The 13,988-nt window shown below is 42.7% G+C and overlaps 1 protein-coding gene across 4 annotated transcripts in view; it reads right to left on the bottom strand.

Annotated features, from left to right (window-relative positions):
* Nucleotides 1-5,804: 5,804 nt before the first annotated feature.
* WNK4 (WNK lysine deficient protein kinase 4) overlaps nucleotides 5,805-13,988 on the bottom strand; it is a 49,165-nt gene continuing 40,981 nt past the window's right edge. The window contains exons 15-20 of one of the 4 annotated variants that reach the window (XM_089532174.1): nucleotides 12,817-13,328; nucleotides 11,561-11,657; nucleotides 10,752-11,064; nucleotides 10,458-10,660; nucleotides 9,116-9,216; nucleotides 5,805-6,631 (exon numbers count right to left, since the gene is read on the bottom strand). In XM_089532174.1, coding sequence (XP_089388300.1) covers nucleotides 6,629-6,631; nucleotides 9,116-9,216; nucleotides 10,458-10,660; nucleotides 10,752-11,064; nucleotides 11,561-11,657; nucleotides 12,817-13,328 — 1,229 coding nt within the window. In that variant the 3' untranslated portion in view covers nucleotides 5,805-6,628. Of the gene's footprint in view, nucleotides 6,632-9,115; nucleotides 9,217-10,077; nucleotides 10,155-10,457; nucleotides 10,661-10,751; nucleotides 11,065-11,560; nucleotides 11,661-12,816; nucleotides 13,329-13,988 lie in introns of those variants that run through there. The other 3 variants (XM_089532172.1, XM_089532176.1, XM_089532175.1) reach the window with 3 other exon arrangements.

Here is a 13,988-nt window from a genome sequence, read left to right on the forward strand (position 1 = left end):
GTGGTGTGTACAGAGATGTATTTTTAGAATAGCACAGATAAGGGCTAGGGAGGGGAGGCAGTACTGGGGTTACTCAGGCTTCTTGATTTCATTAGGCAACCTATTTGCTAAAGGACAGTTTCATTTGTCCGATGACGTTTTGCTTCTTCAGACTCAATTGTTAGCACAACAGTCAGAGTCTAATTCTAATTGCCAAAATAGAAATACTGTAAAAAATTTGCTAAAAATACGATCACCAGCTAAAATGGTGTGTGCATCTTTAAATGCATGTTAAATTTGAAAGAAAGAGGTGAATGTGCCCTTGAGTGGTAGAAATGACCTTCACCTACTTGGGTTCTTCATTTCTGTTTCTTTCGAAAGTGCCTAGGCACGATCATTGTCTCTGCCTCTCTCTGTGTCTGTGTCCATGTCCATGTGTGCGAGAGAAGAAATAGAGAGTAGGACTGTAAGATGTATAGAATCTGATTTTAACAACTTGCTTTCTTTGTTCCCATACATTTTCTTACAAGGATTGCAAGAACACTGTTTTATAAGAGTGCCGATTTAATACAAATGTAACCTGTTGGCATTTGACTTGCACATTAGTTTTTATGAAACTTGAATAGTAGCTGGTGACAAGGTACTGAAGAAGTTGCTGATTATTCATGCAGAGACTGCTTTCTGGAAAGAAAAATTCCATAGTGGTTAACCAAATACCACTGGAAGGCCCACAAACATGACATGAGCGCAGTAGCATTACCCGCGTTTCCTAGCATCTCCTGTTAAGAGGCAATCCTGACACTGATACTGGAGATAATATACTGTATAGCCCTTGTGACTGGTAGACATTGATAACTTTTTCATCAATTAATTTGCATAATCCCCCTTCAAAGCCATCCATGTTCATGAATGACATTTAGTATATGGAGTTCCATAGTTTAACTGTGCACTGGGAAGATTTTTATCTGTCCTGCATATCCCACCATTCTGCTTCATTGAATGGCTCCTACTTGTTCTGAGAGGGAGAACAAAAGTATGTTTATCCACTTTCTCCCCATTACTCATAATTTTACATATCACTGTCATGTCTTTGCTTTACTGCCTGTAAAGCAGTAAAGCAGCCCCATATGCTATCATCCTCACAGCTCCTTGATTATTTTGGTTGCCATTTTCTGCTTTTTCTAACTGCAATACAACTTTTTGAGGTATGGTGACCAAACCTTTATATAGTATTCTAGATGTGGTCCCAATTAGCAGCTGCACATTGTGTCAATGCTGCCCTTTAGCTATCCATCATCACCCCAAGGTTCCTTCTTGATCAGTTACTTCTAGCACAGATCCCATCAGTGTATGTGTAAATTGGGAGAGGGGGATGTATCCCAATATGCTAGTATGGAGATGATTTTCTGGAGCTGTCTTCTGCAGATTTCTGCAAAAACAAGGCACAGATTTCACTCAGATCTACTGTAGTTTCCTTATTCTTTAGCATCTTTGTCATCTAACAAACCAGCTGGTTTTCTTGCTTCTTCTGTATTTTAATACAGTACTTTATTCTCGCTCTTGGTATTACAGTTGGCCCTCCACATTTGCAGCTTTGACTTTTGTGAATTTGACTATTTGTGGTTTTGATTAATATGTTCTCTCTAGGAATCTTTAGGTCCTCCAGCACAATTCTGCCAAAAGTTAACCATAGAGTTGTGATGGACAAACATAGATGTACCTAGAGAAAACACTTCCCTAGGCATTTGTAGGTCCTCCAGCATGATTTTATGACCAACATCTGGCAGCTGTTGACCACAGAGTTGCACTGGAGGACCTGGACATTCCTAGAGAGGTGTTCAGTTAGGTAAAAATAGTTTTTTTAATGTGTGTTTTTTCCACATTCACAGGGGTCCTTTACGCCTAACCTCAGTGAATGTGGAGGGACCACTTTATTTGTATTGTGACCCACAGTCCTTTTTGCATGCTTTATGTCTACTTGCATTTCTTTTGTAGAAGGGTGTGTTCTTCCTTCATATAAGTGGCAGACGATGACTCCAGTATTAGTGGGCCCATGAATCCACTTTGGGTTTTAGTCCACACCACAAGAGATGACCAAAGTGCTAAAGTTTATCCTCAAAATACGTTCCCTACCTTGAATAGCCCCTCTCTGAATACTCGTCTTTTTACTAACAGCTGCCTTGACATAGCTTATTGGACACCTCTTGGACTTACTTGTACCTGAAGCATACATTCTAGCTGAACTTTTATTGTTATAGTTTGGATAATTGCCATGTGTTCTGGAGAGATTTGATATTTGACTTTCCTTCCCAACTTCCTTTTTAAAATCATTATCCTTTCTGCAATTTATGTTCTGCTTCCTTGGTAATTTTCCACTTGCAGGTAAGTTATGTTTGACAATTCTGTGGTTATTGTTTCAATTCTGTTCCTCTTACACCTGGTCCCAGACATTTCTTAGTATCAATCAAAGTAAATGGGGGTAGAAATGGGGACTAAGAAGCAAATTTACTCATTTAGCTCTGGGTTGGAAGAATGATTTTCAGGAAAACGCTTCACGTGGAATTCTAAACATGGATCGATAGGCACACCTGACCTATCTTAAATACCACAAGGGAAAAGTCAGAATAATATAGGTCCCAGCCATCTTCAAAGACTGAGATCCCACATTGCCTACTTAATTACAAATGTGTAACTAGAAGCCAAACTCCATCACTTTTCCTTATGAAAGCCTCCCTTACTGCTGGGAAGGGGCTGCAAATCTCATCCTGCTGCGCCCTTATGTCCAGTAGAACAGACCTCTTGCTTGGTGTGGCTGCTGGCTGTTAAGATAGGTTCAGAGAAGGCATTTACAATTCAGGCAACAGCAGCACAGTTGTGAATATGTAGTAACAGTGATTATGAAGCAATTACAGAACTGTAACCAGGTCATAAATCTGTAACTGCAATACAAAATGCTAGCCCACGAGTTCAGAATTTTGAAAACACCCTAAAAAGTGTGGTTAAAAAAAAGTTATGCAATGTAAAGCACTGGTAAAACAAAATAATTCTTTCACAAAGGCCCGTTACAGATGGGCACTTTAGTACGCGCGGAGCGTGTAGTAGGGTTAGAAAGGGGCGGTGCTTCTGCACCCCCCTAACCCTAGTGTGTGCTCTACATGCACAAAATGGCAGCGGCCGTTCCACATGGCCGCCACCATGAGGACGTCACGACCACACCGCCTCTATACGGGGCGGCACGGATGTGACGTCCTTGCTCCGCGCCAGGGTGCATAATGCGCCCTTTCCGCGGAGCAGGAAGGAGCTCCATTTCAGAGCTCCTTCCTGGTTTGGTCCGCTGGGTGCAGCCTTCAGATGGCTGTGCCCAGCGGACCAAAGGAGAAAGGGGCCAAGTGGCCCCTTTCTCCTCCTCCCCACCGCCGCGGGGTGTCCTTGGGGCTTGAAGCCCCAGCGACACCCCTTTTCAGGCTGCGGGGAAGCGGTGTTTTGCCGCTTCCCCGCAGCCTGAAAAGCGGTGGATTGGGGCCTCAGCGGCTGCCGCTCTGAACACTGAGGCCCCGATACACCGGGGAAAGGGGCGGGTGTAGCCCGCCCCAAAGAGGCGGTCTGTAACCCGCCAAAATGATTAAATTTAAGGCTATGTGTTGTTTTAGTTTTGTGAGGGGTTTTTACCATAGGCAGTCTAAGGCCTCTTCGGACATTCCTTTTCGAAAGGTAAAAGTGCTGAAATGTGTCAGTTTCAGTTAGCATTGGATTTGCACAGCAACTGTGTTGGTAGTACATCTGACAGAAGTATTATCAATAGACAGGTTTTAATGAGCTGTAGATTAAAATCTGAAGGTCCTTCTTCAAAGGAAGCCTTCGAGGTGGGGTTCTGGTGAGTTGGAAAAGTGCACTCAACCCAGTGGTGGATTTTACATCCATTTGACAAGACTGTTCTGCTTTGAAACCATTTTGAAAAATTGGAATAGATCTCCTTGCCCCTACAGCAGGAATCCAGTGACTTCACAAAAATAATCAACTGAACATGTTCTATCAACAAAGGGAAGAACTCTTGTAAACTTTGGACAGTTCAGTTCCAGGTTGACATCTTTTGTGTGTGCTGTTTTCACAGCTGTATTGCTGTTATTGTCTCTTACAAGTGCTGTTTGGAGCAAGTAAATCATTAAAGCAGTAGCTGGCCCAGAGCCAGGCAAGGCATCTGTCAAAAGCACACTTCTCTAAGAGGCTTAAGGGAAGGAAGGGAATTTTCCATTTAGTTAAAACTTGCCCATTTTCTGCAATTCAAGCTTCAACAGCCTACCAAGGATCCAACTGTAATTTCAGCACAGGAGTAGTTTAAAGAAGGTCAGAACAGTTGTATATGTTAAACTTATTAATACTAGCTGCCTGAGAAAGCGGAGCTTGTTGATACAGAAGATAACAATCTGTCTCTTCTGGGCTACATTTAGAACTCTTAGTTACATTATCTCTATTGGCACACTAACCTTGCCTTTCTGTCCAGTCCATTTATTCTCCTGACCGTTTGAGCTTTTATTGCTCAAGTATCTGTAATAATTGTATAGCATGACAGTGAAGTTAAAATTTCCCTTCTTGCAACCTTGTGAAGATGGTTCCTTTAAAAACTTTTGCTTGAGAAGAGCTGAGCAACTACACATTCACCCATGTACCAAAATGCTGTGAAATTCTTAAGGCAGCTATAATATTCTTTTGTGATCTATTGAATTGTTATTTTAAGAATATTTGTAATAACATAGGGTTTTGTTTTTTTAAAAATCTGAAGCCAAGTACTGTACTGTATCTGACCAAAGCAATACTCCCTCTGATGGGTTTCTTTCTGGAGGCTTGAAGTGTTAGGTAGAGATTGTTTGGGTCTGGTTATTGTCTTCTGCATCCAGCTTTTTAAGGTAAATGGTGATAACATAAAAAGAGCTGTGCTGGATCAGACCAAAGGTCTATCCAATCCAGAATTCTGTCTCCACAGTTGCTCATTGGTTGCCTTTGGGAAGCCTACAAGCAGGATTCAAGTTTGCTATGTTCTCCAGCACCATACTGGTTTTGAAGAGAGTATATAAGCCCATGTGACTAGCTGGTACTGATATCCTTACCCCACATGAAATATCCTTAGAAGCAACCAGTTAAATCATGAGATCATGTTCCAGTCTGCGCCAGATATATGCTTTCATATTTATAAAAAGACCCTCAAACCACCTCAGCTCTGCTGTTATGTTAAACTGTTCCAATTTGAGGAAGAACTCTTGCAGGGCCTTGTTTCTCCTCCAATTTTGGTGTATCCTGAAAAAGATGTGTCTCCTTAATACCTTTTTTTGGAATCTCCCCCCCCCCCCACCCCATTCAGAATATAGGGTACTGTGGAGGACACCAGGGATGGCTTTTATTGTTTAGCCAACCCATGTTCATTCATGTTAATTTACATGGGATCTAAAAGATCATGCCTTCTATTTGTAGCCCAGTGTTTCTCCACCATTGCTTTGCTCCCCCTGCCCCCAGCTTACAGAGAATCTGTTAAAGGAGAAATGATGGAATGGTGGCATAATATCTTGATTGGAAACTAGGTGCCTTCCATCAGGAAGCACGATCAGTATGGTGATCAGAATATAATGGCAGCTGACATTTAGGAAGAGGGATTCTCAGGTGACTGTGTTTGGTTTTTTCCTTTGTGTTGTTCTTGTAGATATGTACTGTAGCTAAGTGTGGAATATGTATAATATTTCCTTATCTTATCATGGAGCTGCTAGGAGAAACAGGGGGAACTCTTACATTAAATAATAATATCATAATCATAAAGGACACTGAAAGAGTATCTGTTTCCCTTCCAAAGCCCATCTTTATATAAAACATGAAACATCATACACAAGGGTGAAAGCATCAGAGCTTCATTCCAAAGTGCAGATTCCTGTGCAAGTAAAGGGATGGGCCCCAAGCAGTTCATTTCCCAATCAGGGCAAGGTTTTTAAAAAGTGCAAGAGGCAATCTAGTATCGTACCATTGCTGTCAAGCGCAACAGCCTGAGGGCTAAAGCAAGAAGGAAGGCCCCAATCCCTGTAATACTGAGGGAGAGTTTGAATTTTTTCCCCTTAAGGCAGCTGGTCAAAGATTTCCGAGCCCTTTGACCTGGCTTTACAAATGAAGCCATGCAAGGCATGGAAGGGAAACACCTGCTTAAGCCAGGTCTGGACCCTTCCCTACTCCTGTCCCAGTACATGGGTCAATCTGGCTTGGAGCCCTGACTCCATAGTATGGGAGATCCAAAAGGCCAGATGATGTCCTGCTTCTGTTACAGTAGCATTTGTTTGCAAGAGAAACAGCAGCAAAGACATACACATCTGCACACAAAGCAACCTCAAACAGGAACTAGGCTTCTCCCTATAGCTCCAAAGTCTGTGTAGAGAAAAAGGGTACACTGTAGTGACATGTTGCTTCCATTTTCAGTTGCTTATTCCAAGTATGTTTCTTGGAGACTTCTCTTATTTCCACAAGGAAAAAATTGCCATATGGGGTGATGGTGGTTGGCCTCACAGCTAGAGCATAAGGCAGATGTTGCAAAGGACTCTTGGCCATGAACTTCCATCCTTCCAATGGTAGGCAATAGGCTGAGGTAGTCCACAAAGGTTTTCCACAGGCAATCTGGCTACTAAAGAAATAAAAGAAAATATCAGAGAAATAAAATGAGTTTCCAAGTATTGCCGGAGAAAGGGAATACAGTGGGCTCTCAATATCTGCAGGGGTTTGGTTCTAAGACACACACCACCCGTGGATACCAAAATCTGTGGATGCTCAATTCCCATTATATACAATGGGATAGTAAAATGGTGTCCATTATATAAAACAGTAAAATCAAGGGTCACTTTTTAAAATTACGTTTTGGTGTGTGAATATATTTCCAACCGTGGTTGGCTGAATCTGCAGATTCAGAATATGTAGATATAGATGGCCAAATGTACAAGTGAGTAGGGAAATCTACTTCAACCTTAGTATTGTACTTCCATTTAAAATATGCTGAGATGGGGGGCTGAGAATGATATCGACTGAACTACTGGACAATTAGATTTAATATGTGCTTGGGAAAAGGAGGGGACTATAACTTCTCCACACATCCTGGATTCTGGGACTTACAGGCCTGTTACAGACTGCCAAAATAAAGCTGCTTCGTGTCTCTTTGGAGGTATGCTATTTAAATGATGCATGGGTCCTAAGAGTCCGGAGGTTGCGCTAAAGCCACACTCCATTCCTAAGCACTGGAGTGCAGCTTTGGTGCAGCTTCCGGATTCTTAGGATGCATGCATCATTTAAACAGCATACCTCCAAAGAGACCCGAAGCAGCTTTATTTTGGCAGTCTGTAACAGGCCATAGTAACTTTTCCAAGGTCTGAGCTAGACTCCATATACAGTATTTACAACAGCATCCATGTTTAAAAAGAATGATAGGCAGGTTTATCCATGATTCTGGAGCAAATGAGAACACGTATCTTTTGTGTGCATAATTATTCTAGTGCCAGAAATTAAAATTCGGATATGGCCACTAGGTTCTGGTTTCTGTAACACAGGAATGCAAACATATACTAAGGGCTGCATTTCTAATTCTTCAGTCCCTGAACAATATTCCCTCTGACTATATGCAAGGATCTGTTGCTAGATTTTCACTCCATGCTGATGCACTGTTCTACATCTGTGAACCCTTTCCCTCAAGTTAGTGGGGAAAGTCAAACCTTTGTCACACTAGGCTCCTTGATGTGGGACTAGCTCTGTCTGGATGTTTGTTTTTCCCATCTCTCTTTAAAACAACTGACTGTAATTAGAGGTTTTTAAATATATTTTTGTTCTGGTGCTTTCTAAGATAAACTACTTCCTGTTAATCCATGAATATGTCATTCATCTGCTTTCTCCTTTGAAAGCATGTTCCAAATTATTGCATTTTATTGTGTTACATAAAGTACTTACGCAGGTCTATATATGTAACAATATATAGCAGGTGAGGACACTTGTACTGTACCAGCCTTAGATCTATTGCTGGGTGTGGTTTGAGGTCAGCACACAGGTGCAGCAGATTGTGTCCTAGCTAAAAGGCACATGGCAAGTGATGTACAGTACTTGCCATGTGCTCATCAGATGTCCCCAGCTCATCTTCCATAATGTATATAGCTATTCATGATCCTGCTTGCAAACGGCACATTCAGGATTTTTTGTGTGTTTGTTTGTTATCTATGTAAAACTATTTGCATCCCACCTATTCTCCACAAAGATTTCCAGACTGCTCACATTAAATAAATATTTAGCAATTAAAAAGAGACTAGCATAAAAACAAAAGCAGATGCAGAAAGAACAGTCCACAGCAATAACAGAATTAAAAAATAGTAAAAACTGACCAAAACAGCAAGTAGAAATTACTCCACTGAAGACCTTCATAAAAAGGAAGATCTTCGCCAACTTTCAGAAAGTTGTGAGTAAGGAAATGAAACAGATCCCCCCCCCCTCTGGACAAGTGTTGCAGTGGCTGGGTGCAGTCACTGATACGGCCCTCTACCTACGCCCCACTAAATATACGTCAGAAGTTTGGGGGGTATACAAGAAACTCTCTAAATATGATCTTCAGAGGCAGGATTCGTAGCATGGGTGACAGCAGTCCATCCAATATCCTGCTCATAAATCTAGAACTTTCAAGATTAGTACCAGTTCTTCAAGTTGTGCCCAGAAACAAATTGGAAGTAAATGCAGCATTTCGGCCATAGCAGTCAGTCACCATCCCTCTTTAAAAAGTCACAATGATGCATTCTGGACCAGTTGGCATTTCTGAATCGTCTTCAGAGGCAGTCCTGTGTAGCGTCTGTTGCAATAATTTAGACATGATGTAATGTGTCATCCTGGCCAGATCTACATTCATCAGGAATGGTTTCCTGGGTTTCTGGTTATTATCATCCACATGTTGACTGACCAAGTTTGGGAATAGAATATAAAACCATATTCCAGCCATCCACAGGGCACATAAATAATGTCACCTTTTCTCCTAAGAATAGTCAAGCCAGAAGGGCTGTACTGGCTTTGTCTGTCCAACATGGACAAGTTATGCTCTGGATAAGGGTACACAATCACACTGCGATCCTTCTAGGCCATGCCTTACCATGCATCCAATATCACTGGCGAACTTCACACCCTTGGTTTGCCGCTGCTCCTGAGATGTGTTGCTGGTACCGCCACTCACAGAATTCCTTCTCATGATACCTGTAGGGACAACCATCATGTGAGTGTGGGACTATTCTAGAGAGGATCAAAATCATAATAGTTACCATTATAGAAGAAAAATGACTTAAGGAAGTGAGAGAATTCTGTAACATCTCACTTATTAAGTGAATGGAATTCTTAGATCTTCTGGTTTACTCATTTTATTTCTGTAGTTATGTCCATCTACATGATACGTTATAAAGAACAAGGCTGGCAGGTCCCTACTCCAAATCTAAACATGGTCATGTGAAATAACCAAGAAGAGGAACGTAGATGGGGACAGACAGTGAAAGAACAGGAGACTGTTTCAGTTATATGTACTCCAGCTTAGTTACAAGAGGTAAAAGCATGACCCAAAGGCAATGATGACGCCTACAGTTTAGGACAGATGAACCAGTGAGAAGGCTATTCAGGTTATTTAAGGAAATCAATATGAAGGCTTTGCAGGCTAGCCCCAAGGAATACTGTTAAGTTGATTCACACAGCTAAGTAGGACAGCAAAACAGTACAGTACACTGCTGATGCTAAGGTGTTTCTGCTAGGAAAACCAAAAGTGCAGTATTTTATTTCTCTTTGTAATTTTATGAAATTTTAAAAGGTATATGGAGGGGCAAGGCATTTAATGAAAGACTTACTTCCAAATATACAATAAATTTAGTGTTTTAAGGAAGCAACTACTCACTATGTGGGATGGTGAACAATTTTTTTATTATTATTTTATCAAACTTGTCTAAGCAGACAGTGTTGGTCTTTTTAAGGCTTTTAAATTAGGAAGAGTTTGTGAGACAACAGATGCTGACACAGCTATAGCTTTATTATTCTGAGGAACAAGTTTTCTTCAGTCATCCATTAAATACACACCTGCTTATTAAGAGAAGCAGAACCAAAAGCTGTGCATGCAGTACTAGCAATGCCAGACAGCTCTCCACAAAACCCTGCTGGAAATGGGACAAAAGTTTGTTATTTTGTTTTTTAAATATCTGGGCTACACACTCCTTGACTTAAGCTGGGTGGATTTCTGGAGCTCTGCACAGCAGGTCACTTTTCCAGTTAACTAGGCTTTCTCCAAATTGTTACAACTTTAATAGAATAATTCAGGCCAAAGAGTCAAATAGAGCCCCCCCCCCCCCTTTTTCCTGATCCTTGTGATACACATCAGCTATAGTCCAAAAGCTACTGAGTTTCCCCCTTAGCTTTTGTTTTCATTGCGCTAGGGCAGATGAGAGGAAGCAGCAATTTACCTTGGGGCTGCACAGCATCCAAGCGTTGCAGACTGCTGCGCCGTAAAGGGTTGAAACTCCCCTTGGAGAGGCGGCGCTGGCGGCTGGAGAGCATAGTGGCAGGTGACACAATTCCAGCAGGTGGCACCTTGCCCAGGCGGGCATAGAGGTCCTCTATCTCCTGTTTCTGCCGGGCCTGAAGTGCTTCTACTTCAGAGAAATGCCTAAGAGGAAACGGGAGGGAAGAGGATATGTCAAGTCAAGGAGGGGTCTGGGGAAAGGGCCCTTTAGTCTCAGGAACACAGCAATGCTCACTTCTGACGCAAGTGCTGCAGCTCGTCCCAGACATCGTCATCATCACCGTTGTCTGAATCATCGCTACTTGGGTAGGATGGGCTGTGCAAATGATTCATCCAGACAAAGGGGGGGTGCGGTGGGGGCTCCACTTCTTCTTCTGCCACAGGGGTGGTGCCCTCCTCTGCTTCCTGCACTGGGGTTCCACCTGGAGACCCGCTGTCAGAGTCTGAAGTGCTTGGAGTGCTGGATTCATTGGTCTTTGGGGCTTCTTCAGGAGGTACATCCCTTGTTGGTGTCACCTGGAAGCGGCCCAGAATCTGTGGTTTGGGCTCTGTGGGCAAAGAAAAGCCAGTGGGAAGTTTTATTGTGGGATGCAGTGATTAGGTATGTTTCTGTCCCACAACAATGTTTTTGGAGAAAGCAGAACAGAGATTCCTCCATTCTTGAACCAAATTTTTCTTTAAAAATAAACCTTCAACCCTTCTGGTATACCTCCCATGTACATGCTGAGCAGAGCTGCTTCAGTTTTGTTGAGGTGTGCCTATGAGAGGCAAATCTGCCTATTAAGCTCACACCTTCCTTTGTTCCAAGTGAAACTTGATTGGAATTGCTAAGAGGACAGTGATCCTATAAAGAGAAGCCCATTTCCCATCAATTGCTACTTTGCATCGTCTAAGGCACAGAAAGAGAATAGGTTTCCAAGCCTAGGGGCAAAACAGCAGTCTGTATAGGTGTTGTCTCAAGCCTCCAACACAGTTTTGCATCATGCTGCCACATCCAGACTGTGACTTAACTCTGGGTCTCACACATTCTAGAACACTTCTCACCTTCACTGATGGGTGAAAGCCGGGCTGTGAGACAGTCAGAGGCTGGTGAATCTGATACGGTTAGTTGTGATCCAGACCAGGGAGAGGTTGGAGGCACCTGCTGAGAGAAGAATGGATATATATAGCCTCTCTGAGAGCCTTTACGGCTGAAGGGTGGGGTATAAATACTGTAAATAAATAAATAAAAATAATATTTTCCCTACTCCATATATTGTGTGCTGGGCCTTCTAATAGCATACAAATCTGAAATCACTCTTTTGTCTGGCTAGAAGTCAGGCCTCATTAGTACATTGGATAGGCAACCAGGAATTTCTGGCTAGAGCTAGGAAAATATCCTTCCTGAAACCTTCAAGAGCCACTGCTGCCAATCAGAGCTGACAATATGAGGCCAGATGGACCAAGCGTATGACTCAGTAACCCATTTTCCTATAGTTGAATATCTCATGTACACTCACTGTCCTCTAAGCTAGCAGCAAGGGGCTGTGTGATCAAGGGCCAATTGTCTGGGCCTCAAAATTAGCACTGGCTTCATGCAGTGATCTAAAGGATTCTGGGAGTTGCAGTCCACTACCAAAGTCATGTGGCTGGCCCTAATACAAGCAAACAATGGGAGCTAGGAATTTTAGTGAGGCTGCCAAGCGTCTTATGGAACCGGGGTGGGGCTTGAAAGGAATGTTCCTTATTTTTAAAAGGCCGTCAGTTTGTTTCTGATTTAAACAAAGTGAAAATGTTTCAATCGGAATGAAAATGTTTGCTGTCCTGTTTTCAGATGTGTCAACACACTTTTAACAACCAATGTATTGTGCAGCAATAACTGTGCAGCTCATTACCAAACGGACAAACTTAAAATCATTGTACAGAGGTGGGGGTGAAGGAGGTTTCATGTTCTAGGAAGCTAGCAATAATTTTTAGGCACCAGCCTTGAGGAAAGAAAAACTTAAATGCTAGATGACAAAATATATATGTATTGGATTCAAGTTTCTTGAAGCCCTGGTAACTATGATTTCATTTGTACAGATGTGAAAGCAGTTTTTAAGGGTGCCTCATCAGTTCTTAGCCCAGGAGGGAAGTTAAATGAATCCAAGTTCAAGGCACTATCGCAGTAGCCTAGTCTAATCCACTCTTGCCTCTCTTGCTACTCTAATACAACATTGATGTTTGAAGGATAAGAAGTCAACCCTGTTTGTTTCTTCTCCCCCGCCCCCACAAACACCCTTTCACCTTACACACGCCATTCAAGCCATGCTCCAACTTACCACACTGTCATCAGGCCTCCCGGGGGCTGAGGTGACTGGGGACTGCAGGCAGCCTGGAGATGGCAATGGCCCAAATGTCCCATTGGCTAGCTGGGCTGCTTTGGTGGGTGATGCCACCTCAGGATAGATGAAGCGCGGTGCAGTGGTTGGGTTAGGTGGGCAGAACACTGGTGACTGTGGGACTGGCGAAGTGTAGAGTGGCCCCGTCTGGGCAGGCACTGGTGGAAGAAGCGACTGGGCCATGCTCATCACGGCCAGCGAAAAAACATTGGCGAGGGAGAACAGTGGGGCAGTGGAGGGGGTCCAGAGGGGGACAGGCGGAGCGGCCATGGACACAGCAGGAGCAGCAGTGGGAATGGGTGAGGCAGTGGGCGAGGTAAGGGGCAATGGAGGGAGAAGGGGACTTGGTGGGGGGATGGGCTGAGAAAGAGGGAGAAGGTATGGAGGAGCCGTAGGCGTCATTGGCACCATGTGGTAAGATGGCCAGGTTTGCATAGGCATACTGGGGACACCTGCAAGGAGAAGAACAAAATGGCAGGTGAGTGGAGGCTGAAAGGAAAGGAAGGGGAGATAAATTGCATCCTTCAGGCAGTGTTGCAAAACATACACACAGATGAGCTTGGTCTAATTTACTCCAAGATCCCACCCTCAGAAGGCTCCTTCTACATATTAATGAGTGTCATTTTTGCCTTGCCCCCTCCATTGTATATTCTGTACCATATAAGACTAAAATCTATGTAATGAGATTGTGAAACTTTGGTATGTTTGTACATATATATATCCATTTATTTTACAGTATAGATTCTGCTTAAGATACTAAGATTTCAAAGAATTTAAACCATTTTAAAAGGGGGAAAGGGGGATGGAACACAATGTAAGGATGGCAAGGAACTATGTAATTTCACTTGAGTACTACCCACTCTTCCTAAATCACAGCTAACTCTCTGACCATACCTGGCACTCTGGTTATTATTTTTTTTTCAAATGCAGAAGAGTTTTTTTTTTTAAATAATAATTGAATATCTAGATATTTTAGGATGTCAAATTCTAGTTTGGATCTGGATTAAGTTATACTAAACAGCAGAACTACTGAAATCAATGTGGGCCCTTGGTATCCTCTGGGGTTTGGTTCCAGGACCTGCCGTGGATTCCAAAATTCGTGGATGCTCAAG

Source organism: Sceloporus occidentalis, unplaced genomic scaffold (assembly GCF_023333645.1).
Source record: "Sceloporus occidentalis isolate IW3139 unplaced genomic scaffold, rSceOcc1.0.p SCAF_7, whole genome shotgun sequence".
Taxonomy (NCBI): domain Eukaryota; kingdom Metazoa; phylum Chordata; class Lepidosauria; order Squamata; family Phrynosomatidae; genus Sceloporus; species Sceloporus occidentalis.